The sequence below is a fragment of the Carcharhinus amblyrhynchos genome, chromosome 18 (genome assembly GCF_965287045.1).
Source record: "Carcharhinus amblyrhynchos chromosome 18, sCarAmb.v2.hapA, whole genome shotgun sequence".
NCBI lineage: Eukaryota > Metazoa > Chordata > Chondrichthyes > Carcharhiniformes > Carcharhinidae > Carcharhinus > Carcharhinus amblyrhynchos.
In genome coordinates, this window is record NC_137341.1 from 34,488,639 (window position 1) to 34,515,342 (window position 26,704).

A 26,704-nucleotide genomic window follows, 5' to 3' on the forward strand; every position below is an offset into this window, starting at 1 on the left:
TTCCGGTGCGGGAGCTGTTCACTCTGAACCACATCCGGGAGGTGTGGGCCGCCATGTCGGGTAGCGGGAAACGGGGGCAGGGAGGGGACCGAAGTTGCCCTGTGCCGATACTTAACTCTGTCAGTCCCTGGCTCCGCCACTGGAGTGAGTATCAGCCCGAGACAGACAACTGCAGCGGCGGATCGGGCTGTTTTGTTGATAGTTTTGAGCAAACTGGATAAAAGGCTGATCTGTCTTGGGGTGGAGAAGTGTCCCAGAGAGGGGATGAAAGGGTTAAAGGCCTGGTTCAGACTGAATGCAGAAGTTTCAAGGGTGATTAATGGAATAATTTTAAATGACTGAAGCTTATGATAAGGATAGAGACAAACCTCTAATGAGAGGAGGTCTTCAGAACAAGGAACAGAAACTTGAACATTAGAATCAGGCTGTTAATTAAATTAGAAAATGCTGGAAAGACTGTGGACAGGGAAATTGAGTTAATGTTTTGAGTCTGTATGACTCAATTTTGTTGGATTGGAGTATGAAGGGTTATGAGACCAGGGTCTTAACTTGAGTCAAGATAGAGGTCAGTAATAATCTAATTGAATAACAAGAGACTAGAGGGGCTGCCTGGACTCCTACACAAATAGAATACCATTTGGTACTTTTAGGTCATCTGCACTATTCAATAAGGTCATGGCTGATCCATCAACCTCAATCCTTTCTGCATTATCTTGATTCTCTTAGTAAACAAAACAATCTTTGTTTTGAATATATTCAATGAATGAGCATTGTCAACTCTCGAAGATGGAGAATTCCAAAGATTTGCAAAAAAAACTCCTTATCTCAATCCTAAATGACCAACCCCTGATTCTGACACTGCGATCCCTTGTTCTAATTTTCCCAGCCAGGGCAAATATTCTCCCAGCATCTACCCTTGTCAAGCCCCTCAAGAATTCTACATTTTGATGAAATCACTGCTCATTCCAGATTTTAGGAAAAAGGTCTAATTTCCTTCTCAGGCAAATGCATCTTTTCTTACATAAGGGCACAAAACTGTACGTGGTACTCACAGGTGTGGTTTCACCAAAGCGCAATGTAATTTGAGTAAGGCTTGATGACTCTTATACTCCAATGCCTTTGTAATAGAGACTGATATGCCTTGTTTTCCTGTTCACTTGCTTTGTCTGCATGAATACTTTCTGTGATTCACATACAAGGACATCGCCTGTTCCTTTGTTTAACACACATTGTGATATGTAATGCTTCAGTTGGAATTTGAGTTGTTATGGCAGCATGCACTTTTGCATGCATGTTGTAGTCTTGATCTATGGAGAGTGATGGTTGAGGCTTCAACTTTCTTTCCATTACGTGGCTGACCAGGAATCTGTACTACTCTTACCACCTGCCAGTGGTATGTGTTGAAAGGATTTGCAGGTGTCACTGTGTTATGAATGTACCTTCCATCCTTCACCATTAAGTTCTAGAGTGGGATTTGAACTTGGAGCTTCTGGCACACAGACTGTGCCTCTCATCAACATACATTAAGTGATGCCAAAAATTGATTTGAGATGCCAGTAAATTACAGGAAGGAGAACTGTGTGAGGCTGGTGGGTGAAAGATTTCCACAGGGCTGAGGTATAAGGGAAGGATTTGTTTTCGGTGTAATTAAGCTTTCTTTTTGGTGTTTTGTTCGCAGGCAATTGGAAAACAAAAAGATGGTTTCAAATTGTGGCCATGTCTGACTTCTAATGTTCGCTTTATAACAAAATTCACTTTGAACTGATGGATGAATCAGATGATGATTTTGTTGAACACTGCAAGACAGCATCCAGGTACCCAGTTGAAGGTGGAGGGAAGAAATGCAAATCCGCAGGTTGGAACCGCACAAATTCCTTTGAAGCAAAGATAAAGTTAAAAGGAAAACAAACATCAATCAGTGAGGTAAACTACAGTAACAAGAGCAAAGCCCACAGTGATGGGGCAACAAAGAGCCATCAGACTGGGACAACTGAATATCAGGCACATGATCCTCCTGCTCCTCCATGCAGCAGACAAGTGTGTGTAAGAATTGAGGATGTCACAGTGCTTCGGCCTTCAGAACCTAAGGCTTCATCACAGTACTCTGGGACTGTTGCGATTAACAATGGTTTAACAGGTGAGATATCGATTAATTTTTTAAAAGTTTGGAAAATAAACTCTATCGAACTAGATTTTTTTGTAAATGCAAAATGTCAAGCAATTCTTGGGGCAATGAAGAGTTATATATAGAACATCAGTGCTCAGGGAGTGCTGCACAGTCAGAGGGGCAGTGCTGAGGGAGCGCTGTGCAGTTGGTGGGGGGGCAATGCCGAGGGAATGCCGCGCAGCAGGAGGAACAGTGTTGGGGGAGTGCTATGCAATTGGGGGAGCAGTGCTGAGGGAGTGCTGCACAGTTGGGGAGACCGTGCTGCACGCGCAAAGGAGCAGCAGTGTGGGCGTGCCATGTGCTCAGAGGGGCAATGGTCTGGATATGCCATGCACTTCAAAGGGCAGCTATGCACAAAGGGCAGCGCTGGGGCTGACCATACTGTCAGAGGGTCAGTGGCATATGCTTTCATGTTGTGCAGAATAGAAATCTAGAAAATTTAAGGGGAGAAAGCAGTAATCTTTTTAAAATGCGAGGATGACACTGACAAACAAAAACTTTCAAACTGAATTTGAGCACTTTTCATGTTCAGGTTATATATTGCACCAAATCTTGTGACATTCAAACATTGATTCTGCTAGAGTGGAGCATTTAGAAAGGTGATTAATTTTGAAGAATTATGACAAGAATTTGGTTTGTGCCAGTGGTACTCACTTGGATGTTACACGTGGTCCTTCTTATTTGCAGATACTATATGGACTAGCAACCGTGGCCATTCAACAATTAAGAAGAAAACTGTCAGCAAAGGTCTAGGTGTAAAAGAACGAGTTCTGGGAAATATGCAGAAGTTTCGAAGGAAGGAACCTGAGCGTTTGAGACACAGCAATGATGAGAAAATACTGCCAGCTTGTACCATCCAAGAGGATGAGAAGAATAAGGAATTCTGTCCCTTGGACACAAACAGGGAGAATGATGGAAGAGACAGTCAGTCAGCCGCAGCATCTCTTCCTGGACCATCTGTTCCAAAGGAAGACGGTTAGTTTATCAAATGTTCAATTCTCTGTTCCAAGATTAACCATTAATCAGATACACAGGCCAGTTGCCTATGACAAGTCTAAATTGAAATATGTCAACCATTAGAGCTTAATGAGAGTAGGAACAACACAGGGTTCATCCTGTGTTCAATTCCCCAGGCAGTACAATGGTTTGCTTGATCAAACGCTATGCTCCCCATTTCTGTGGGGATACATGTTACTATTGCACTAGGCTGTACTGCCTTATTTACTATTTTTAATATATGGCTATTTACATTCTAGTGATACCTGACCTGAATTAACTGCATTTTCACCACGATCATTTACGCTATACTGATACAGCAAACCTAATCTGTATTTCAATAGGACATTATTCCCTTATTAAATGAGGAAGACCTTTTTTTAATCTCTTCCTGTCACGTGATGTAGTTACTAGCAAAACTTAGCAGCCATTATACCAATGATGAGGACAAATTGGCTAGAGTGGAGAATAGGAAAGCTGAACAGAAAAGCTGAGATGGGGAAGCAGAAAGTCCCATGGAAAATGTCTTAAGTAGCTTAGTAGACTATTATCGGATGCTGAAGCTTCGATGTGGAATTTATCATGCCATCTTAACTCTGGGTGCATCAGAGCTTTGAAGCACTTCTGGTTATCTAATAATTCCCTGCTTTCTGCTTGGAAACTCTTGACAAAATAACGTTTAGAGGTAAATATATCTGTCTGCAACAGGTGACTGTCCAGGGACCACAGACAGTGATTTGGCTTTGGCATGGACAATACAACAGGAGGTCGGAGCAGCTGATGCCTACACCCTTGAAGACAATGGGCTCTTTTTTTGTGTAATCTGTCAGAAGGATCTTTCTAACATGAACTCCACTCGACGCACACAACACACCAACAGGTGAGAAGCAGTTGAACACAAAAACTAACTTTTCTGAACATTATGTGGTTGACATTGTTAATGTATCAAACCTGTTCTTTACAGACCAACCTTCCAGATGCTTTTTTATATTTGGTCTTAACTGACTGGAGCTCATACACTAATTATTTTATCATGTGATTCCAAATAAACCTGTTGGACTTTAACTTCTTACTGTACTATTTCATTTGACTTTTAGCTTAATTCTAGTTATGTTCTTGTAGTGAAGGAATGGAAGAAACCAGTATTTTTTTTTAAGAAAAGCCATCTGAACAGCTGTCCACTCTAGTGTGAAGCATAACCAACCAGCACAGACAGACTAGACCAGATTTCCAGGCAAAAAGCATCAGATGACCAGAAGCACTTCAAATCTTTAATACACCAAGGGTTAAGATGACACTATAAACTCCACAGCCAAATTTAAACATACTAAAAATAGTCAATATCAATCAAGCTATTTAAGACAACTTGCAGATATTCTGGCGCTTTCCACTCTCTGTCTCAGCTTGTAAATTGTATTAAGTTCTTTCTATTTGTTCTCACAGATGCTTGGATGAAGGAGAGCAGAGAACAGCGACAATAGCCTCTTTAAACGTACCTTCAGTTCCTGAATGTCCAATTTGTGGGAAACGTTTTAAAAGCTTCAAGAGCCGAGCAATTCACCTCAAACGCTGTGCCATTGAATTGGAGGTCCCACCACAATTATTGCTGCAGGCAGTTCAGAGACAGAACTCTCAGTGTCCTGAAAGCTCAGCTTGCTCAACAAGGTAAATGACATAAAAAGCTAGAGTTGATCCTGGTCCCAGTTCTTACGCACGAGGAGATTCTGCCACTATATCCATATTGGGCTCACTCCTGCCTTTCAGACTTGCCTTCATGTTTGATTGTCTTTATCCTTTGAGGCAACTCTGGTGTCCTGCACACCCAATGCTGCTATCTCCCAATGCAATTCATTTGAATGGTCAGTGTGTCTGATGTATGCTGTATATCCACAATGAAAGTGACAAGTTTGAGTGTGTTGCACATGTTTGACATGATCACCTGAGTTCATTCTGTTCTATTCCCACAACCTTCAGTATAAATAAGGTGAGGGTGATTAGGTGTCACGATGGGTTCACATGTTCTTGCCAGATTGCTCCAGATGTGATTCCATTGCAGGATGATGGATCAAAGGTCATGGGTGGAGGGGGGCACTGGTGGTGTTAAGATGGGGGCGTGGGCTTGTTGGGCCGAAGGGCCTGTTTCCCGGGCTGTTTTTGTTCTTTGTTCTAAATCTTCCCCCCGCTCTCCAGTTCAGACATTAAACTGGGATTCTACCTGCCCAGTTTTAAGCTCACCATCTAAGGCCTTCACTCCAGTGCACAACTGAGGAATGTTTCACTGTTGGAGGTGCTGATTTTTGGGATGATAAAGTACATTGAAGTAAGGTCAACCTATTCAAGTGTGTGTAAAATTGCATGGCATCTCTCAGATACCAGTCCCTCCATTTAAAAATATTTCATTGGATGTGAAATACATTGACACATTTCTGAGAAGCAAAGTCAGGTACATACAAACAAACAAATTAGAAACAGGAGTAAGTAATTCAACCTGTCCAGTTTGCTCTGCCATTCAGTAAGATCATTGTTGATCTGATTGTGGCTTCAACTCCACTTACCTTCTTACATCTTTATACTCTTTTTGACTCCCTTGTCAATCAAGAATCTATCTAATTCAGCCTTAAAAATATTCAGTGACCCAGCCTTCACCGCTGTCTGGGGAAGAGATTTCCAGTCTTACGATCTGCTTACGAGAGTAAAGGTTTCTCTTCACCTCCGTCTTGAATGAGAGATTCATTCTAAACTGTGTCCCATATTCCAATCTCTCCCATAAGCACAAACATCCTTTCAGCATCCATTCTGTCAAGCCCTCTCAGGTTCTTATTGTTTCAATAAGATCACATCTCACTGTTCTAAAATATAGGCCCCATCTGTCCAAACTTTCCTCCAAACACCTTCTGCCCAGGAACCAGTTGAGTGCACCTTCTCTATGAAAGTGCAAACCTTCCTTTATGATTCCTCATAGCCTTGGGCTGTGGTTGTTACATTATCATTGCACTACAATCAACGTCAGGTTAAAGGACTAAACAAAGCTTTTCTTGATATGACCCAGCAAAGGTTCACAGAGAGGATCTCTTGTAAGATCAGCGTCATTGACTAGCTCAGATGTATTGTAAATTAGTTATGATTTTTTCAGTGATGTTTACAAGGATATCTCCTGTGAAATACCTTGCATTGTACTTTGTCTTTTGTGTGTAAATCTCTGGATGCATGTCTGTTATGTATATAAACTTTTAAAATCTTCTTTCTTTTCTCATTTCAATTCTAAATGTCAGCCTTCAACCAGGTCGATTAAAAAGAAAAGGTTCAACAAAAGAAAATGGACTGCCAAAGAAGTGCAAGACCACCAGGGAGCAACCGGTGGATGAAGATACAATGGTCGCCATGGCACTATCTGCATCTTTGTTGGAACAGCAGAAACGGGAGCAGGAGAAACGAAACATGTCCCTGCACACTAATAACTTCAGCCTCACCAAAATAGTGACAGCAGCAGGTAGGAGCTAAACTGTGGGCGCTTGCACTTGTTAAAATGCAGTTTTACTCTTGTCTTGAATCCTTCTCCATGGAGTGTAACTTGAAAATCAGTCTGAAAATATGTTGTTACTTATTATTCCATCAAGGCAAATAACTACACCACACAAGTTCTTTTTTTGAAATGCAAGTTCCTTTGAGCTAGTGATTACTTTCAGGGCATATTCTGAGAAACACGTCACAGTTAGGAAGAGCAAAAAGAAAAGGAGTCGTGGCACTAGGACCGCCCCAGAGGAATTACCCCGGAATATCAAGGGTGGGGCGACAGCTGGGGTAGAGAAGGCAAGGGAGGGAGATCAGAATACCTCGGAGGAAGGGAAGAGTGCAGGGTGTGAGATAGTGGTGGGGGATGGGAGAGTCAAAGGGATTGACAGGCGGTTCTGTGGGCAAAAGCGGGAATCCAGGATGGTAGTCTGCCTCCCTGGGGCAGGGGTACAGGATGTTTCAGAAAGGGTAGAGGGAATTTTGAAGGGTGGAGGGACCAAGTCTGATGTGATAGTGCACATAGGAGAGAAGGATGTAGGAACAAAGTGCAGGGGGGACATACGTAGGCAGTTCAGGGAGTTGGGGGCTAGGCTGAAATGTAGGGCCTCCAGGGTGGCGTTCTCTGGGCTGCTGCCGGTGCCTGGGGCTAGCAGGGCTAGAAATAATGAGATACTCCAACTCAATGCGTGGTTGAAGGATTGGTGTAGGGCAGAGGGTTTTAGATTCGTAGACCATTGGGAAGTCTTTATGAAAGAGGGGCAAATATATAAGAGGGATGGGGTACAGTTAACTGGGAAGGGTGTGAATATCTTAGCTGGAAGGTTAGCTGGAGTGTTTCGGCAGTGTTTAAACTAATATGGAGGGGGGGTGGGGATGTGGACGGAACTGGGATTGGGGATAGGGTAAGCCCGGAGGGTAGGAAGAAGGATCGGATTGTTTCTGAGTGTCTTCGGTGCATGTGTTTCAATGCTAGGAGTGTGACTGGCAAAACAGATGAACTGAAGGCAATAATGTTCGAAAGGAAGTTGGAAGTGGTGGCGGTGACAGAGACTTGGTTAAAGGAAGGGCAGGACTGGCAGTTGAATGTTCCCGGGTATAAGTGCTTCAGGCGTGATAGGGGAGGGTCGCAGAGAGGTGGGGGAGTGGCGTTGTTAGTTAAGGATTGCATCATAGCAGTGCAGAGGGAGGGAGGAATAGAGGATATAGGAATCGAGTCGCTATGGGTGGAGTTGAGGAATAGGAAGGGAGATGTTACTATGTTGGGTGTGTACTACAGACCGCCCAACAGCCCGAGGGCTGTGGAAGAAGGGATAAGCAGGGACATTCTAGATAAGTGCAGGAAGAATAGGGTGGTGGTAGTGGGAGATTTTAATCTCCCCGGGGTAGACTGGAAGGTGCCGAGATCAGAGGGTGCTGACGGGGAGGAATTTGTACAGTGTGTAATGGAAGGATCCCTGGAGCAGTATGTGGATAGCCCGACCAGGGAGGGGGCTATACTGGACTTGGTTCTGGGGAATGAGCCTGGGCAGGTGGTTGACGTTGAAGTAGGAGAGCAGGTGGCTAACAGTGACCACAACTCTGTCTGGTTTAAGATATTAATGGATAAAGATGAAGCCTGTCCTAAGGGGAGGGTGTTAAACTGGGGGAGGGCTAGATACAACCGGATTAGGCAGGATCTTAAAGATACGGACTGGGGTAAGCTGCTTGATGGCAGGTCGACGCTGGGTATGTGGGAGTCTCTCAAGGGAAAACTAAAATCTTTGCAGGAAAGGCACGTGCCGGTCAAGAGGAAGGATGGGAAGGGTAGGATTAGAGAGCCGTGGGTAACTAGGGATATTGAGGACCTGGTCAGGAGGAAGAGGGAGGCGTACATTAGATCTAGGCATTTGAGGACAGAGATAGCGTTAGAAGAATACAGAGAATGTAGGAGAGAACTTAAAAGGGGCATCAGAAAGGCAAAAAGGGGCCATGAAATGGCTTTGGCGGGTAGGATTAAAGAAAATCCTAAGGCATTTTACTCCTATGTTAGAAATAAAAGGATGGTTAGAGGGAAGATTGGTCCTCTCAGGGACAGAGGAGGGGAACTATGCTTGGAGCCTGGGGGAATGGGGGAGATCCTGAATGAATACTTTGCGTCGGTATTCACGCAGGAGAGGGGCCTGATGTCTGGTGCTGTGCTTGAGGAGTTTGAGGATCCGTTGAGGGATATAGTCATCACGAGGGAAGAGGTGTTGGGACTTTTAGACAGTATAAAGACGGATAAATCTCCAGGGCCTGATGGCATCTATCCCAGGCTGTTAAGGGAGGTGAGGGATGAAATTGCTGGGCCTCTGACGCAAATCTTTGTCTCTTCTTTGGACACAGGTGAGGTCCCAGAGGATTGGCGCATTGCAAATGTAGTACCGTTGTTTAAGAAGGGTCAGAGGGATAACCCAGGGAATTATAGGCCAGTGAGCTTGACTTCAGTTATAGGCAAGCTAATGGAGAGGATCCTCAAGGATAGGATGTATGAACATCTGGAGCGCTGCAATCTGATCAGGGATACGCAGCATGGCTTCGTTACAGGGAGGTCATGCCTTACGAATCTAGTGGAATTTTTTGAAGAGGTGACAAAAACGGTTGACGAAGGACAAGCCGTTGATGTCGTCTATATGGATTTCAGTAAGGCGTTTGACAAGGTCCCTCATGGTAGGCTGATAGAAAAGGTGAAGGCTCATGGGATACAAGGCCAGGTATGTAGATGGGTGGAGAACTGGCTTGGGAGGAGGAGACAGCGAGTAGTAGTGGAAGGCTCCTTTTCCAATTGGAGGCCTGTCACCAGTGGTGTGCCGCAGGGCTCGGTACTTGGACCTCTTCTATTTGTGGTATATATTAATGACTTGGAAGAGGGGGTAGGTGGTGTGATCAGCAAATTTGCTGATGACACCAAGATGGTTGGATTGGCGGGTACTGAGGAGCAGTGCCTGGCAATGCAACAGGACATAGACAGGCTGGTAGATTGGGCAGATAGATGGCAAATGGAATTTAATCCGGAGAAATGCGAGGTGATGCACTTTGGCCGGAATAATGTGGAGGGGAGTTATACGATAAAAGGTAGAACTATCCGGAGTATAGATACGCAGAGAGACCTGGGGGTGCAAGTGCATAAGTCCCTGAAGGTGTCGGTACAGGTGCAGAATGTGATGAGGAAAGCGTATGGTATGTTAGCCTTCATAGGAAGAGGTATAGAATATAAGAGTAGGAGTCTGATGTTGCAGTTGTATAGAACGTTGGTTAGGCCTCACTTGGAGTACTGCGTCCAGTTCTGGTCGCCGTACTACCGGAAGGATGTAGAGATCCTGGAGAGAGTGCAGAGGAGATTTACCAGGATGTTGCCTGGTATGGAAGGGCTGTCTTACGAGGAAAGATTGGATGAACTTGGGCTGTTTTCCCTTGAGAGACGTCGGCTGAGGGGGGATCTAATAGAGGTTTATAAGATTATGAAGGGGATAGATAGAGTAAATGGTGGTAAGCTTTTTCCGCTACAAGAAATGGATAGAACGAGGGGTCACGGGCTTAGGGTGAGGGGGGCTAGGTATAAGACAAATATTAGAGGGCAGTTTTTCACGCAAAGGGTAGTGGGGGTGTGGAATGCACTGCCGAGTAAGGTGGTGGAAGCAGGCACGCTAGGGTTGTTTAAGAGTCACTTAGACAGCCATATGAGCGGGCTACATATAGGGGGATATAGTAGGCCTTACTGAACATTGTAGGCTTGGGAATACGTTTTGCCTCAGGAATGTTAGTCTTTGCCTGTTTAATAATGAATTTTTTTGTCTCCACAGGCATTTAAGTCCAGCATGGGGCATGCAGGCGGCAGGTTGTAGTGGGCTGCTCTTGGATGTTGCTTCGGGAGTTGCCTATTGCTTCATGTCGTTAGTGTGCTTAAACTGGACCATCTCGAGGGCAACATGACAGCTCAGAGACTATCTCTGTTGCTGTGCGGACACATGGATTTGGGCCTGTGTCTGTGGGAGTTTGCACGTTCTCCCCGTGGTTGCGTGGGTTTCCTCCGGGTGCTCCGGTTTCCTCCCACATCCCCCAAAGATGTGCTTTTAGGCTGATTGATTGGGTACTAAAATTGTCCCTAAATTGGACCTCCCTGATCCTCGCACGTTAGGCGTAGACTAAAATCATGAATAGGTCACTGAGATAGTAGGACGGCGGCGCGGGCTCGTTGGGCCGAAGGGCCTGTTTCCCGTGCTGTGTTGTTCTTTGTTCTTTGTTCAGTCCAGAGGGATGTTAATGCATTTTAACGCAAAATAATCACGAGAACAAGCCATTGTGGGTGAAGTACAAATAATGTTGTTTTTTCCATCAGTTCTATGTTATCAGGTGACATTCCTTGGAACTTTAGACCTTTTATAGTTTGTAAATTCTATTGTCATTTTCCTGTTGTAGTGTTAAGCTGATTTTATTATTAATGTAATCTATAAATACTTCATTTCAATGTTGGATTTTTTTTGTTTTTAGACAAGAAGGGTCGGAAGAAGAGGAAGGATGGCCTCCCCCCCTTGTTATTGGTGCAGGATCCTGAAACAGCGCTGAAACGGATCCAAAACAGTTTGGCAACACTGCTGTCTGAGGAAATGGAAATATGTAGCACCCCTCCGCTGCCTGCAAGCACTTTCCACGTGGGTGGAGTTGTGAGGCACGTCTGCCATGTACACTCAGGGATAACAGAACAAGATAGCCTGTGGTATCGCAGTGCCTTGTTTGGAGCCAGTGATTGGGACGTAGCACTCTTTTATACAAATAGCCTGGTTCCTCCTATAATACCATGGAAACCACAAGAGGTGAGGTGGTTTGTGAAGCATTAAATATTCAAGAGGTTTAATCAGGAGAAGATGATTGAAGATTTTATTAATTATGCAAAAAGATCAACGTCCCTATATGCGCACATCTGCTGCCTCCTACTCTTTTATTATCTGTTCCAATTTAAAGAATTTTATGAAACCTAAACAATTTTACAGCAGTTTCTGGGAATTGAGTCTGGTCCCTCATGACCTGGAGTTTGCAGTTTCAGATAATTCCCCCTTTGATAGTTACATGATTTCACACATGAACAGTAACTCTAGTAAAAGAAATCTGTTTATCAGATTAACTAGAAGTAGCTTTTCTATAGTAACTTTTGTAGAGTAAAACCTTGCATTTGGTATGATTTGCACAGGAGCACAGGTTTTCATGCATTTAATTTGTTTATCTGCAGTTAAATGAAAATATGCAGCATATTAAATGACGTACTATTGAGTGCAATTTTAAATAATATCATTAGTAAATGTTCATGATCTTAATTTTGAAAACTATTAATGAAAATAAAGACTCTGGATTGGCAGTTCAATCTCCTGTCACTTTTGATAATACAGTAAAAAGTCTGACAACACCAGGTTTTAGTCCAACCTATTTATTTGATAATATACTCACAAGCTTTCGGGGTTAGTCCCTTCGTCAGGTGAATGGAGAGTTCTGGCCTCAGACAGAGCATATAAAGCTCTGTCTGAGGCCAGAACTCTCCATTCACCTGACGAAGGGACTAACCCCGAAAGCTTGTGAGTATATTATCAAATAAATAGGTTGGACTAAAACCTGGTGTTGTCAGACTTTTTACTGTGTTTACGCCAGTCCAACGCCGGCATACCCACATCATGACTTTTGATAATACCATCTACTAAAGTTAGTGTGATTTACAGTCATTCTTTCACGCTTCTGTGAGAATCAGTCCAAATAAACCAGGTTACCAATAACCTAATTGGTTCCATGTTGATTTGAATTACAATATAAAGCAAGTCATTTTGCATTTGTGTAGTATATTTTGTGAACTAGCATCCTGAAGAGACACTAACCATTGAATATATAACATTAAACTTATTAAGCATGCAATAGCTTTTTCGTGGAGCTATCTAATTATTCCTGCTTCCTTGCTTTTTCCCCAAAGCCCCGTTAAAAGAAAAATAATCATAACGTGTGTTTTGTTGAAGGGGCATGATCATGAGTTTTCTACTTACAAGGAAAAGGTGTTATCTTCTACAATGGATGCCAAAGCCCTTCTAAAACCCACTTCAGAGCTGATCCATCAACACTCTGCACCAGTTGGCAGTGGATGTGAGATTGGGACTAAGGACATGCCCATGACTAGAAGTCAGCAAGATCAGACATTCTTTGACTTGATGGATTTAGCTGGTGAGGGAATGACATTGACACAATGGAATTACAGGGTGAAGAGTGAGCAAGACAATGGAGTTACAGGAAGAAACGGTAAGTAGAAACTTTGCACGACTGATTAAAGATCTGGAACATTGTGATCCTTGGATGGTTACAGAATTTTCTTTCAAAAATTGGATTGGGTTTAAGAATACAGAAATTATATGAATGCTAATTATGGGAATAAATAATTTTGCAGGGAATAGTATTCCTGTTTGGATATTAGTAGAGGTTTTAGAATTGAATTGTTCTTGTCATTATGAATTAGTACTTAATAAAAGCAGTAATTAATGTGGACTCTGATCCAAAATCTGTTAAATCATGTTTCTCTGAATTGGATAGTAATAGTTTTCTGATAGATGCTTTTTAATTTCTTGGTATAACTTTTTTTCAGAATAAATGGTACTCAACAGAATTTAATGTTTTGTGTGGTTAGAATGTCTTGTGGATAGTGTTGCTTTGTGTTGAATATTGTAATAATGGTTATGGGTTTATCATTCTATTTAGTGAAACTCTCATTTATTCTTATAAATCAAAGCATGTATTCCAGGTTCAACTGTATCCATTCATTTTAACTGACAGGAAGGGACACTTTATCAGATGACATTATGCCAAGTGGATTTGTCCCAGCTCAGAGCAAGAGAATTTGTGACAATAATATTCATCATGGAGTAAGCAAACCAGTTTAATTTTATTAAAGTGAGATTCAAATCTGTCCTGTTTCAGCAATTTTGACCATTTTTGTGACTAGCTCGCTGGTGTGCCCCATCAAAGTTTTAAAGCTTGGACGAGAAGTCCGACACAACATGGAGAGATTATTTTGTAATGTTAAGTGCTGGTAATTGTTTTAATGCTTGCATTTTGATTTCAGAAACAACTGAAGAAACTGAGTGAAGACCTTGGAGGGATGGTGAACAATCCCCACCTGAGTGATGTGCAATTTCAGGTGGACAATGGCGAGATTGTGTATGCTCACCAGTTTGTTCTCTACGCTCGCTCTCCACAGCTTGTGCAAATTGTAAGTGATAGGAATGCTTTCTGTAAAGGGGGTGTAAAAATTATTTTTTCAGACCTTTCCCTTTTCAGTCTTCTCTCCCTTCTGGTTAAGAGTCACACAAGAAGCTGTTGTCTCCTTAGAAGCATGCCTTACATGAGACTCTTCCATCAGTTGGTACTCCTGATGTATAACATTGTTACATTAACATTGGCGAGAGATTGCAGAATAATAAAGCTGCTTTGTTTGCAACTGGGGAATGTGTATCAAACCTGGCTCTACAATTTAACCATCTCCAATGATGTGCATAATGTTTTGTTCTACCTTGTGCTGCCACGTACTTTTTTAGACATAAGCTTGTACTAATTTGAATCATTCAGAATGGAATTACTTAACCCGAGTTAAATCCAGTGAGTGATCAGTTAAATCTGACTGCCTTTAAATAGTAAGTGAGTTATGTGGCTCTCCTGAAGGATTAACCCATGGCAGCTTACCACAATTCTTCACCCATTCTCTTTTGCCAACTCTTCTGCCACCATATCACCCATTTACTTGTGGCTGACATGGTGGCACAGTGGTTAGCACTGCTACCCACAATGCCAGGGACCCGGGTTCGATTCCCAGCTGGTTCACTGTCCACGTGGAGTTTGCATGTTCTCCCCCTTTCTGCATGGGTTTCCTCTGGGTGCTCCGGTTTCCTCCCACAGTCGGAAAGACGTGCTGGTTAGATGCATTGGCCATGCTAAATTTTCCGTCAGTGTACCCGAACAGGTGCCAGAGTCTGGCGATTAGGGGAATTTCACAGTAACTTCATTGCAGTGTTAATGTAAGCCTTACTTGTGACCAATAAATGAACTTTACTTTAAACCTTGAGTTTGTTGACTTATTTGTTTTGTAGGTGCACGATGAAGGATTCTTGGTGGAAGAGGATGGTGCTGCTGTGATCCGCAGACTCTTAATGCCTGAAGTAACGATAGAGGCTGTCTGTACATTCCTTCGATATCTGTATACTGCTAGTATTGCGGTATCTCCTACTGTACTTCCAGAGGTGCATGCTCTTGCTAAGAGGTCAGTATAGTTATACCATACTAAGATCAGTTGACTATCGAATTGGTGCCATTAATCTGTAGTACATCACTGATTCACTTTTTAGAAATTTGATTCTGAAGCATGAAATAAAATAACCGACTTAAAAGATAGAAAGGAGCTTGCCAAAGGAATTTTTTTTGTCTTGAATAGATTTCTGACATCTGCAGAATATGATCTTAAGATATCTTATTGCCTGCTGACTTACCTTTTCAGATTGACAATGATTCTGTGTTGATCAGGTTTACTATGAACGAGTTGATACAGATTTGCGAGGCCTGGCCAGATGAAGCTGAGCCCGATGGAAGTAGTTCGGAAAATGATCCTTTCACTATCACAGAAGACAATAACTATGGAAACAGAGAAGACAACCTCCAGGACCTTTTGAGATCTATGTGGGCAGGTGAATCAGAAGATCCTGCCTTGGATATCAAATCTGCAGATTACGAGGATGAAGAAAAGGTCAGTGAGAAAGTTGATGATGAGGAATTAGAAGAACTTTATGAGTTTGCTGCAACTCAGCGAAAAATCATGAGAACCTCCCTTAAGGCTCAAGAAAGTGAGAGACCTGATCAGAACAGTGTGGAAACTGGAGAGGAAACTGAGGTGCATGAAGAAAATGAGCAAAGTGTGGAGGGACTAAGAACTGAAAGTGAAACTGTAGGAAATTGTGAGTCCTCCATGACTGAAGGAGAAAGCGGACCTGACTCTCGATGTTTTTTGAAGACACTGGAAGGATCCAAGATGCAAGAACCCTCTCAGAAAGTCAAAGCATTTCAACTGGAGGGATTATATAAGCAGAGCTCCAGACCTGATTTAAATACCAGCAATGACTGCCTTTTTTCAGAAACTGATCTATCGGTAGAATCTGAGCAGGATATGGAACTTGGAGAAAAGTATGATTTTGATGCCTCTGAAGGAGACAAGGCTTTGCCTACAACAGGCAATCATTTGTTTATCTCCTCTGCCAACTGCAGCATTAACCGCATTTCACCCATCTGTGAGATTGAAAGTCCGTCTGCTTGCCCAAGTTTACCCGATCTGCCTCTGGTTGGCCTGTCACCATTGGAAACTTGTACAAATGTGAAATCTCCACAAGAACGTCCACCTTTGACCTCGGCCGTAACCCCATCCCTTGGGGCTGTGCACCATGTGAATCCAACTGAAGCCTTGTCTTGTGACTCACTGGTTTCAACTGGGCAACAAAATTTGGCAAGTGAAAAGTGTGATAATTCTAGCATTCTTCAGGAACTAAATGCTCACAAATCTCCAAAATATTTTGGAGATTGTCCATCAAAGGCAAAATCCCTTTCAACAAGTGCTCTTTGCTTGAAGATGCCATTGCCATCCCAAAATACCTGTGAGGTACACCACTGCAATCTGTCACCACCTATTAGCATTGACTCCAGTCAGTCTCCATCAAAGAATAAATCCCTGCTGGTCATAGACTCCGATGAGGAAATGGAAATAACTGAAAACAAAATGTCAGCACCTTGTTCTGAAAACGTACAGTTAATGTCATTGTACAATATTAAACGGTCTAATGATGAATTAGACCCACATTCATGTGGTAAACGATTTAGTACTACATGCAATAAGGTGTTGAGTTCTGAGATGCACACTGAACAGAGAAACTTCAGAGTTTCTGGAATTCCATCCAAGTGCCTGGATGAGGTATATGACAAGAGCAGTTCAGTGTTATCCACATCTGGTGTTGCTAAACAAGTGGCTAACCACGAAAATCATGTTCAAGATAGTGAAAGTAAGCTGACTCTACAGCTTAGCAGTGACGGTGAACAGAGTAATGAAGACCATGCTGTGGAGGGGTCCTGGCTGATTCCAGCCACTCCACTTTCAACCAGAACTAGACACTGTTCCACACTGGCTACAAATTCCCGCATTCTGCAGAATCAAAATATTGAAGAGAGCACGTTGTTTGAGAAGCCAATGGAACAGCAGATTACGGTGTTAAAATCTGATGGTGTGGAGCAGGAAAAAGCACAGGCAATTAACCCATTGAAGAATGGGTTCAGAGGTGCTAAAGAAATAAACCTAGTTAGAGAGTCAGATTGTCCTGTAGAGAGGAATTCCATCAGTCAGTCATTGAGTGATTCACTGCCTTCATCCCTGATTCCTCCCACACAGACCTCAGACTGTAGTGTTGAATTAGAAAGTGAGGACGCTTCAGTCGCTCATTCTCCTTCAGTGAAGCTAACAGGAGCACTGTCAGTGTCACTCTCTTCTGAAGAGAAGGAGGCAACAGACAAGTCTGTGCTGGAGATCGAAGACACTGAGGAGGAGATGCCAACAGCTGAAGCTAGTTTTCAGTTTGAAGATGGGCCACCGATACCGTATGATGAGTGTTGGATGTCTGAAGGTAGTCCTCAACTTGAAGAGGATTCTAATGGTGAGGATGCATTTCTTCAGAAGACAATCAATCAAATGAAGAATAAAGATGAACTAGATCATACCACAAATTCCGAGAACAAAAATAGCACACCTCTCTCAGAAAAATCAAAGCCCAGTGGGCCCTTTTCATCTATTCAAGAACATCAGGACAGCAAAGCTGATGAAAAGAACCTTTCAAGAAGACAACGTCTCAGTTTTTTTGAATCCAATATCTGGGATGATTGGGATGAAGATGAGGAAGTTCCTGAATTCATCCCTGGATTGTCTCAAAAGTTACCTGTGCTTCAGAAGGACACCACTAATTCCAGAAAACGTGTTGCTGAGCACAAGACTCCAGGTAAGCAATTACCATGGATTAAGGAAGATTTTTAGCCCCAGGCTTTTTGAAGATTTGCAGTCAGTCTTAAAACTGGAGATGTGATATATGTGTGTTTTGAAGTTTAACCGTATAAACAACAAAGCTTTGAACATTTTTCAGACAATATTGCTTTAAGCATTTTGATTAAGTTTACATATCTCTGACAAATCCTGTCGAGATCTCTAAACCAAAATAACCAAATTTATTGAATGACATCCCCCCCCCCCCCCCCAATCAAGAAATTACCAAAAAGATTCCAATTTTTGTAATTTTTACTTTGATATGAATCAGAACCAGTGAAAACCGCACATGAATTACCAGGCAATAATACTTCAAATATAAAGGTAAATCTCACTTTAAATAGTGAATGCAACAAAGAGGCATCTTACCTCATTCACACCAATGTCCCCACACGTAAATGCAGCACTCCATAGCTACTCAGCTCTGCAATATCCAGTTCTTTATTCATGCAAGGTAGGTCAGGAGTCTTAGAACAATTTGTTGATAACTTTCACCTTCAAGTTTCACAGATATGATTATCATCAACAAGGCACACTTCTACACATCTTCACTCCATCTGGTCACAACAGTCCAAGCTATTCACATGGATTTCTAGTTTTAGACCTTTTTAGCCAGCTCGCATGTCCAAAAACTCTTATCATTTTTTTCTACCAAACAGACTTATTCTTGAGGTTTGCCTCCTTTTCCTGCAAGGAGCCCGTGTTCTTTCTGTCTCTATCTTCTTTCTCTTGGTAGCTGCGTCAGTGTGCTGATCGCTTTCACCCTCCAGCTCCTCTGTATGTAGCTCTCCACCAACCACATGGCTTATTTCTTCCTTCCTGTTGCTACTGCTTCTAGGCCAAGGGTAGACAGATCACATGGACTACTATTTCTTATCCAATGAAGTTTATTCCTTTATAATTGATGCAAACTTTTTTCAAACTTTCGTAAAAGCAGTTTGATTCTACAGATCTTGAAGGAAATTGCAAATTTTCCTTACTGTACTGCTTCTGGGTCAAAGGTCATCACAATACCAGATATATAAATGTCTTTGGTCTCAATATGTGTAGTGGCTCAGAGTGATTTTCTTCCCCCATTATCTGTTTGTGCGAATTATGCTAAACCTTGAATGGTATAATTTTTACTTTTTACAGCCAACATGAAACCTGGCTGTATACAATATAAACTGCAAACACAGGGAAAACTGAAAGTTAAACTGTAGATGTGAAGCCAGGGCTATGGAGTAAATAAAGTTTTTGTAATTTTAAAGCCAGTGCACGTCACAGCAATGTTGATTGAATGTAGCAGTATTCTTTCATTCAGTTTTGTGGCCTTTTTAGGCTTATTTTCATCCACTGTATGATTTTGTATCTTCCTTCAGCACCTGTCAACCGAAGGAAGGCTCAATATCCATTGGCTCCCATCACCCCAGAACCTCCTTACTCAACAATGGCCACCCCACACCTAAAGAAGGAACTGGGCAAGTAAGATGATGGTTGCGGTTGAGTTTTTAATGAAGGCAGAGATTTCCTTCATTTTTTTGAATAAAGGAATAAATTCACTAATAAACGGGAACTTTACAGGCTGGAGAACAACAATGTGGCATCTTTACCCAGAAAGTGGTGAGAATGTGGAACTCCTAACACAGGGAGTAGTTGAGGCGAGTGCCAGAGATACCTTTTATAGAGGAGCTAGATCAGCAGATAGGAGAAAGGAACTGAGCACTGGCTGATAGAGTTAGATGAAAATACAAGATTCTTACAGGGATTGACAGGATAAATGTGGGAAGGAAGTCTATAACCAGCGTGCACAGTCTCAGGTTCCATTTAGGGCTGAGATGAAGAGGAATTTCTTCACTCAGAGGGTGGTGAATATCTGAAGTTTTCTAGCTCAGAGGGCTTTGAAGGCTCAGACATTGAGTATGTTCAAGACAAAGATCAATAGATTTCTAGTTATTTAAGTTATCAAGAGATATGGGGACAGTTTGAAAAAATAGTGATGAGATGGAAGATCAACCATAATTTAGTTAGAGAGTAGACTAGAGGGGCCGAATAGCCTACTCCTATTTCCTGTGTAGGAGGGTGACATCTGAAATGGAGCATAAACATCAGCATAGATTTGGTTGGGCCAAACAGCTTCTTTATTTGGTATAGATACTACATAAGCATCAGAGTTTCATTTTTGGCAAAGATATCTTCCCCTTACTGAAGGTACCACTTCACTAAAATTGGGACATTAAAGCCATGACTTCTAAATCAGAATTCATCACTGGGGCATTGTTCTAATGGTGCCATTCTTCCATTAGTATTTATGTGGTTCTGGTTGATTTCTTGTATATTATTTAGAGGCTACACTTGTGGAGTTAGTGAATGGGGCTACGGTATAGCGTGTGCTCAGTATTATAATCTGAAAATGTTTGTGTCTGGACTAGTTTTCTTTTGTTCCAGGTTTGGTGTTCGACCTCTGCCAAAGAAGAAAATGATTCTGAAATTGAAAGAGATTTATCAATATACTCATCGGGTTATTCAGCCTAATCCTGACTCCCAGTCCAAGCCAGAAGTATCATCTTCACAGCCTTGCACCTGGAAAACGAGCAAACCAAAGGCGGCCACCATAAACCAATCCCAGCCTGCTTCATTGGAGACAGGCTGGCTAAAACTCCATTCCAAAAAACAATCAAAGTCTGTTTCGGCAGAATCCAGGAAAACAGCCTCGACAGGTCATTTGAAGGCCACTTCTAAAAGAAAAGGGAGAAACTGTGCTCTGGAGTCTCACGGGCCCGAAGCCAAGTCACCATTGAAAGCTGTTGCTTCTGATGCAGCCAACCAACTCTCCTCATCTCAAAGCTCCTCTTCAGCGGGGAGTGAGAGCTCCTTTGAATCACAAAGGTGGGTGTCTTAAATCTGAATACAGTGAAAGGAATAGTGACTGATTGAAATGAAAATCTTAACTACCTCAAATCAATTCAATCAAAGTGATAAAGAGTAAAGAAATTGGTGAGTTAAATTAACTGCCATCTTTGGGTTAGCTCAAAAAGGTTGATTTGCACAGTGTCTGACATATCATAGTCAGAGACAAACCAATCCTTATACATTACTAAATAATGTTAGACCTTTTTTACTGAATGCTTGTACCCCTAGAAATAGGTTACCTGAAACACACATCCTCCCCCTCTAAGGGCACAAATTCAGACTGTTTTGTATTGTGCAAAATTTGATTTATTATTGTCACATGTATTAGTATACAGTGAAAAGTATTTTTCTTGAGCGCTATACAAAGCATATCGTACATAAGGAAGAAAAGGATAGAGTACAGAATGTAATATTACAGTCATAGCTAGGGTATAGAGAAAGATCAACTTAATACAAAGTTTAAGTCCATGCAAAATTCTGACGGCAGCACGGAAGAAGCTGTTCTTGAGTTGGTTGGAATGTCTCCTCATATTTTTGTATCTTTTTCCCTGATGGAAAAAGATAGTATATCCAGGGTATGCGGGGTCCTGGATTATGCTGGCTGCTTTGCTGAGGCAGCAGCAAGTGTAGACAGAATCAATGGGTGGGAGGCTGGTTATTGAGATGGACTGGGCTTTGTTCACAACCCTTTGTAGTCCTTTTGCAGTCTTGGACAGAGCAGGAGCCATACCAAGCTGTGACACAACCAGAAACATAAGAACATAAGAAATAGGAGCAGGAGTAGGCCATCTAGCCCTTCGAGCCTGCACCGCCATTCAATAAGATCATGGCTGATCTGAAGCGGCTCAGTTCCACTTTCCCGCTTTCTCCCCATAACCCTTAATCCCCTTGCCTACCAAAAACCTATCTACCCGCGTCTTAAATATATTTAGCGAGGTTGCCTCCACCACTTCAATGGGCAGAGAATTCCAGAGATTCACCACCCTTTGAGTGAAGAAGTTCCTCCTCAACTCTGTTCTAAACTGCCCCCCCCCCCCCCCATCTTGAGGCTGTGCCCTCTAGTCCTGCTGTCCTTTCTGAGCGGGAAGAACCTCTCCACCTCTACCCTATCCATCCCTTTCATCATCTTATACGTCTCAATAAGATCCCCCCCTCATCCTTCTAAACTCTAACGAGTACAAGCCCAGTCTATTCAGCCTCTCCTCATAGCTCAACCCCCTCAACTCCAGTATCAGCCTAATGAACCTCCTCTGCACTCCCTCCAAGGCCAAAATATCCTTGCGCAAGTGCGGTGACCAAAACGGCACACAGTACTCCAGCTGCGGCCTCACCAGTGCCCTGTACAGTTGCAGCAAGACCTCCCTACTTTTATATTCAATCCCCCTCGTTATGAAGGCCAGCATCCCATTTGCCTTCCTGACCACCTGCTGCACCTGTAGGCTGGGTTTTTGCGACTCATGCACAAGGACCCCCAGGTCCCTCTGCACCATCGCATGCTGCAGCTTTTCGCCCTGTAAGTAGTAGTCCTTCCTACTATTATTCCTGCCAAAGTGGATAACCTCACACTTGCCAACATTGTATTCCATCTGCCAGGTCCTCGCCCACTCACTCAGCCTATCTAGATCCCTCTGCAGACTTTCTACACCCTCCGCACAATTTGCTGTTCCACTGATCTTTGTGTCATCAGCAAATTTCGACACCTTACACTCGGCTCCCTCCTCCAGATCATCTATATAAATGGTAAATAGCTGAGGCCCCAGCACCGATCCCTGGGGCACTCCACTAGTCACCAACCACCAATCCGAATAGCACCCATTGACACCCACTCTCTGCCTCCTATTTGACAGCCAATCCCCTATCCACGCTAACACCTTACCCCCAACTCCATACCCCCTAACCTTCTGTAACAACCTTTTGTGCGGCACCTTATCAAACGCCTTCTGAAAATCGAGAAACACCACATCCACCGGTTCCCCTCTATCCACCGCACTAGACACATCCTCATAGAATTCCAATAAATTTGTCAGACACGACTTCCCCTTAGTGCTGCGTCTGTTCTATTAAACAATTCTCCTCAAGATGCCTCGCTATTTCCTCTTTGATTACAGATTCAAGCATTTTTCCTACAACAGATGTTAAACTAACCAGCCTATAATTCCCTGCCTTTTGCCTGCTACCCTTTTTAAACAGCGGCGTAACATTAGCCGTTTTCCAATCTTCCGGCACTTCCCCGGAATCCAGCGAGGTTTGGAAAATAATCACCAAGGCATCTACTATCACCTCTGCCATTTCCTTCAGAACCCTTGGATGCATTCCATCCGGTCCTGGGGACTTGTCCACCATCAGTCCCTCTAGTCTGTCGAGCACTGCCTCTCTAGTAACAATGATCTCATTCAGGCCCTCCACTCCTACCATCTTTCCATCGTTAACACCCGGCAAACTATTCGCGTCCTCCTCCGTGAAGACCGAAGCAAAAAAGTTATTCAAGGCCTCAGCCATTTCCTCATCCCCCACCACTAAATCCCTCCTCTCATCCTCTAAGGGTCCAACATTCACCCTAGCCAGCCTCCTTTTTATATATTTATAAAAACTCTTACTATCCTTTTTTATATTTAGCGCTAGCCTAGATTCATAGTCTATCCTTCCTTTCTTTATCAACTTCTTCGTCATTCTTTGATATTTAAACCTCTCCCAATCCTCTTCTCACCCACTACTTTTAGCCACTCTGAACGCATCAGCTTTTAATTTAATACTCTCCTTTATCTCCTTTGTTATCCACGGCTGATTATCTCTTCTCCTACGATCCTGCTTTACCATCGGAATAAATTTCTGCTGAGCACCAAGAAAGATCTTAAAGATCCTCCACTGTTCCTCAGCAGACCTACCGACCAATCCGTGCCCCCAATCTACATTCGCCAATTCCTCTCTCATCCTATTGTACTCCCCTCTGTTCAAACAAAGGACACAGGTCCGGGATCCTACTTTCTCCTCCTCCATCTGCATCAGAAACTCCACCATACAATGATCACTCTTCCCAAGAGGATCCCTCACAACAAGGTCCCTAATTCTACCTGCCTCATTACGTAACACCAGATCTAAGGTAGCTCGCCCCCTCGTCGGCTCCAACACACACTGTTCAAGGAAACTATCCTGGCAGCATTCCAAGAACTCTTCCTCAAGCCCACCGTGTCCAACATGGGTCGACCAATCAATATGTAGATTGAAATCCCCCATAATTATCGCCGTTCCATTCCTGTATATGGTGCATCTTTAAAAGTTGGTGAGAGTCTTGGCAGACATGCCAAATTTCCTTAGTCTTTTGAGAAAGTAGAGGCATTATTGGGCTTTCTTGACTATAGCATTGGTGGGAGGGACCAAGACAGTTTGGGGATCTAGACACCTAGAAACTTGAAGCTGAACTTAGAAGTGAGTTGAGCTACTTCAGGTTTAGCTACTTTGTAGAGTTCAGGAGATGAGAGGCAGATTTCAATAACCTTCCTAATCTGACACCTGAAAATGGGGCACCTCCACTGTCCCTCTCATCCTTTGAAATAACCAAAGGGTAGATTTAGGTGACTAAGAGGAAAGGTCATGACCAATGATAACTATATCACAAAGGAACATTGCCTTTGTGATTCTTCCCATTGATTACCAGCCCAAAGATGTGCGGGTTAGGTGGATTGCCCCTTAGTGTCAGTAGGGTAAATATAAGGAGTTTCGGGGTAGGACCTGGATGGGATTGTTGTCACTGCAGGCTCGATGGACTGAATGGCCTCTTTCTGTACTTTAGGGTTTCTATAATCTTATGACTTTTGCTAATCTGAGGAAAATTTGTGTCTCTGAAGATCTAAAGGTCCACAAGAATACCTGCCCTAACTGTCTCTCTGAACATCATAACTGCCTCTCTGAACATCATAACTGCAACTTTAAAACAAGACATGATAAATTTGCTTTCAAAATGTGGAAATCCTGCCCTTGGTTGAATTTGCCATCATTACCAAAACTGCTTAACATCAACAAACCACATGTTGTTACTTTCCCTTGAATTCATATCAGTCAACACTGGCTCTAGGAATTCACTGCAGATCAGTGTCAATGAGTTTATCATGAGAAAGCTACCAACCTTCCTTACCAGCGCCACTTTAAATAAAAATATGATGAAGGTCTCTTTATATGGGTTGTCTGAAGAAACATGTTCATCCTTCTCGCTCTTTCAGGATGTTCGCCGATGAGTTTGACAATGTCTTTAGCACAGATTCGGATGAAGAGGGCGATGGAATCACTCCATCACAGGCAGTACTCCGCGAAGCAGATACAGCAGAGGCCATACGACAGTATATTCGGTCAAACCCATCTCTATACAGTAACATCTTGCAATACAAGCCTTTTGAACTGTCAGATTTCAACCAGCAGCTTAAGGAAAATGGGATAATGGTTTCCAAAGGGAAATTGCTGGATTTTCTCAATGCTCACTGTATTACCTTTTCCACAGCTAGACAGAGGAAGGAGATCTTAAAGCGGAGAAAGCAGGGCAAGGGGAAACCCAGTCAGAGCCACAGGAAGAAGTAAGTGCAGCTACTGCAACTTAAACCTTCCTCTTCTTTAGTAACAGAATTGCTATTCTAATATCCATGCGGTTTGGAAATAATCTTATTATGTGAGTGTGATTATATGCCCAGCTGAAAGCATTTACCACACTGTATTTTAATTCAGGAGCTTTGATGTATCTACTATGCAGCAAGGAAATGCGGTAGCTCCTGTAGAATTTTTCAGTAACTGTAGCCCTGCTTCAGGAGCATCATGAAAGCCAGCACTGTTGTAACAAGATTGTCATCATATCACAGGAAGGTGTGACGTTAGATAAAAATTGAATGACTTCCTTTCAGCCAAACTCTAATCAACAGTTTGTACTTTTAAGGTTTAAATTATATTGAAAGAATAAATTGTAAAATAAGGAGACTTTCCTGTAGCGGTGACACTTTTTGGTTCATACTACAAACTGGCAGTTACTTTATCAGTGTGGCGCTGGCTTCAATTCTGCTGGCTGGTCATCTTTCTGGCTCAGGTAGGAACATTGTGTGGAATTGTAAGCAACTTGATCTCAAATGAATTTGAGAAGAAATCAAACAATTTAATCAAACATATATTCTCTTGTATTTAGTTCCCTTTAAGTACTTCCAATCCAGGAATATTGGTCTAATTCAAAAGAACGTATGCTTGTATATAATTGGACAAGAAATTCCTAATTTGTATATGTATAATTGAAAAATAAACTAGAATAGGTTTTGTATGCAGTATCAGTTAACACCGTCTTCCTCTTAAAAAAGGAAGATAAACAACCTCAGTGCTGAATCAGACATACTCTTCTCTAGAATGTTAATACGTTTTGTATGTTGTGTGTGTAATTATTGGTAAATGCCAGTGTCATATCTCTGTGGTTAAGCGGACCAAGAGCTGCACTTAAATGTTACTGCTTTCTTTAAAAAAAAATAAACACACTTTCAATTGTTGTGATTTTTTTTATCTGTCATGAAATCTATACCCCTGGAGTAGAAATAATTGCCATAAGGATAAAGCAGCCCCTTAAAATTAATAAAGTATCCCTTCACAATCTATCATGAAAGTTGGTAGAGGGTAAGGTAACAGAGTTGCTGGATCTAAAGTCCAATGTGAAGGTTCTCTCATTTATTGAGGTAATTCACACACGTGACATCTGAAATAAAAAATGGTTTCCAATCTCAAGGCATAATGACATGACTGGATTTTGGTAATCTTAATTTTAACCATTTCAAAATGAGAACTTAACTATGAGATGAATAAATCCAGTGACCTAAGCCAGAACTCAAACCCGCAGCGCTAGCGCTGTGAGGCAGCAGTGCTAACCACCGTGCCACCCCATCACTGGAGGAATGAAGAACATTGAAGTGGATTATGTTTCTGTAACATTCACAGATGTTATTTGTGTAACAGTTAGCTTCTTGAGCTTTGACAATGGAGGGGGCCATTGGCTGGCTGGGTACAGCTCATTCTTT

At 42.5% G+C, this 26,704-nt stretch overlaps 1 protein-coding gene across 2 annotated transcripts; it reads left to right on the top strand.

The window, feature by feature from the left end:
- Positions 1-44: 44 nt before the first annotated feature.
- Positions 45-26,182, top strand: slx4 (SLX4 structure-specific endonuclease subunit homolog (S. cerevisiae)). 2 transcript variants are annotated; one of them, XM_080206760.1, is made up of 15 exons: positions 45-144; positions 1,679-2,137; positions 2,855-3,142; positions 3,872-4,043; positions 4,607-4,828; positions 6,436-6,653; positions 11,186-11,508; positions 12,691-12,967; positions 13,496-13,584; positions 13,785-13,931; positions 14,806-14,975; positions 15,236-17,739; positions 19,142-19,244; positions 20,208-20,648; positions 24,890-26,182. In XM_080206760.1, the coding sequence occupies exons 2-15, from the start codon at positions 1,765-1,767 to the stop codon at positions 25,239-25,241; spliced, it is 5,679 nt and encodes a 1,892-aa protein (XP_080062886.1). In that variant the 5' UTR covers positions 45-144; positions 1,679-1,764; the 3' UTR covers positions 25,242-26,182. The 2 variants fall into 2 exon arrangements, with proteins under 2 accessions (XP_080062886.1, XP_080062887.1); XM_080206761.1 differs by having other exon boundaries at positions 25,165-26,182.
- The last annotated feature ends 522 nt before the right edge of the window (positions 26,183-26,704 follow it).

What these genes read in the sequence shown, in the direction of transcription:
- slx4 (XM_080206760.1), top strand. Translation starts at nt 1,765, where the DNA reads ATGGATGAATCAGATGATGATTTTGTTGAACACTGCAAGACAGCATCC. An exon ending in TACCATGGAAACCACAAGAG is followed by an intron (nt 11,509 to 12,690) that starts GTGAGGTGGTTT and finishes GTTTTGTTGAAG; the next exon opens with GGGCATGATCATGAGTTTTC. An exon ending in CTAAAGAAGGAACTGGGCAA is followed by an intron (nt 19,245 to 20,207) that starts GTAAGATGATGG and finishes CTTTTGTTCCAG; the next exon opens with GTTTGGTGTTCGACCTCTGC.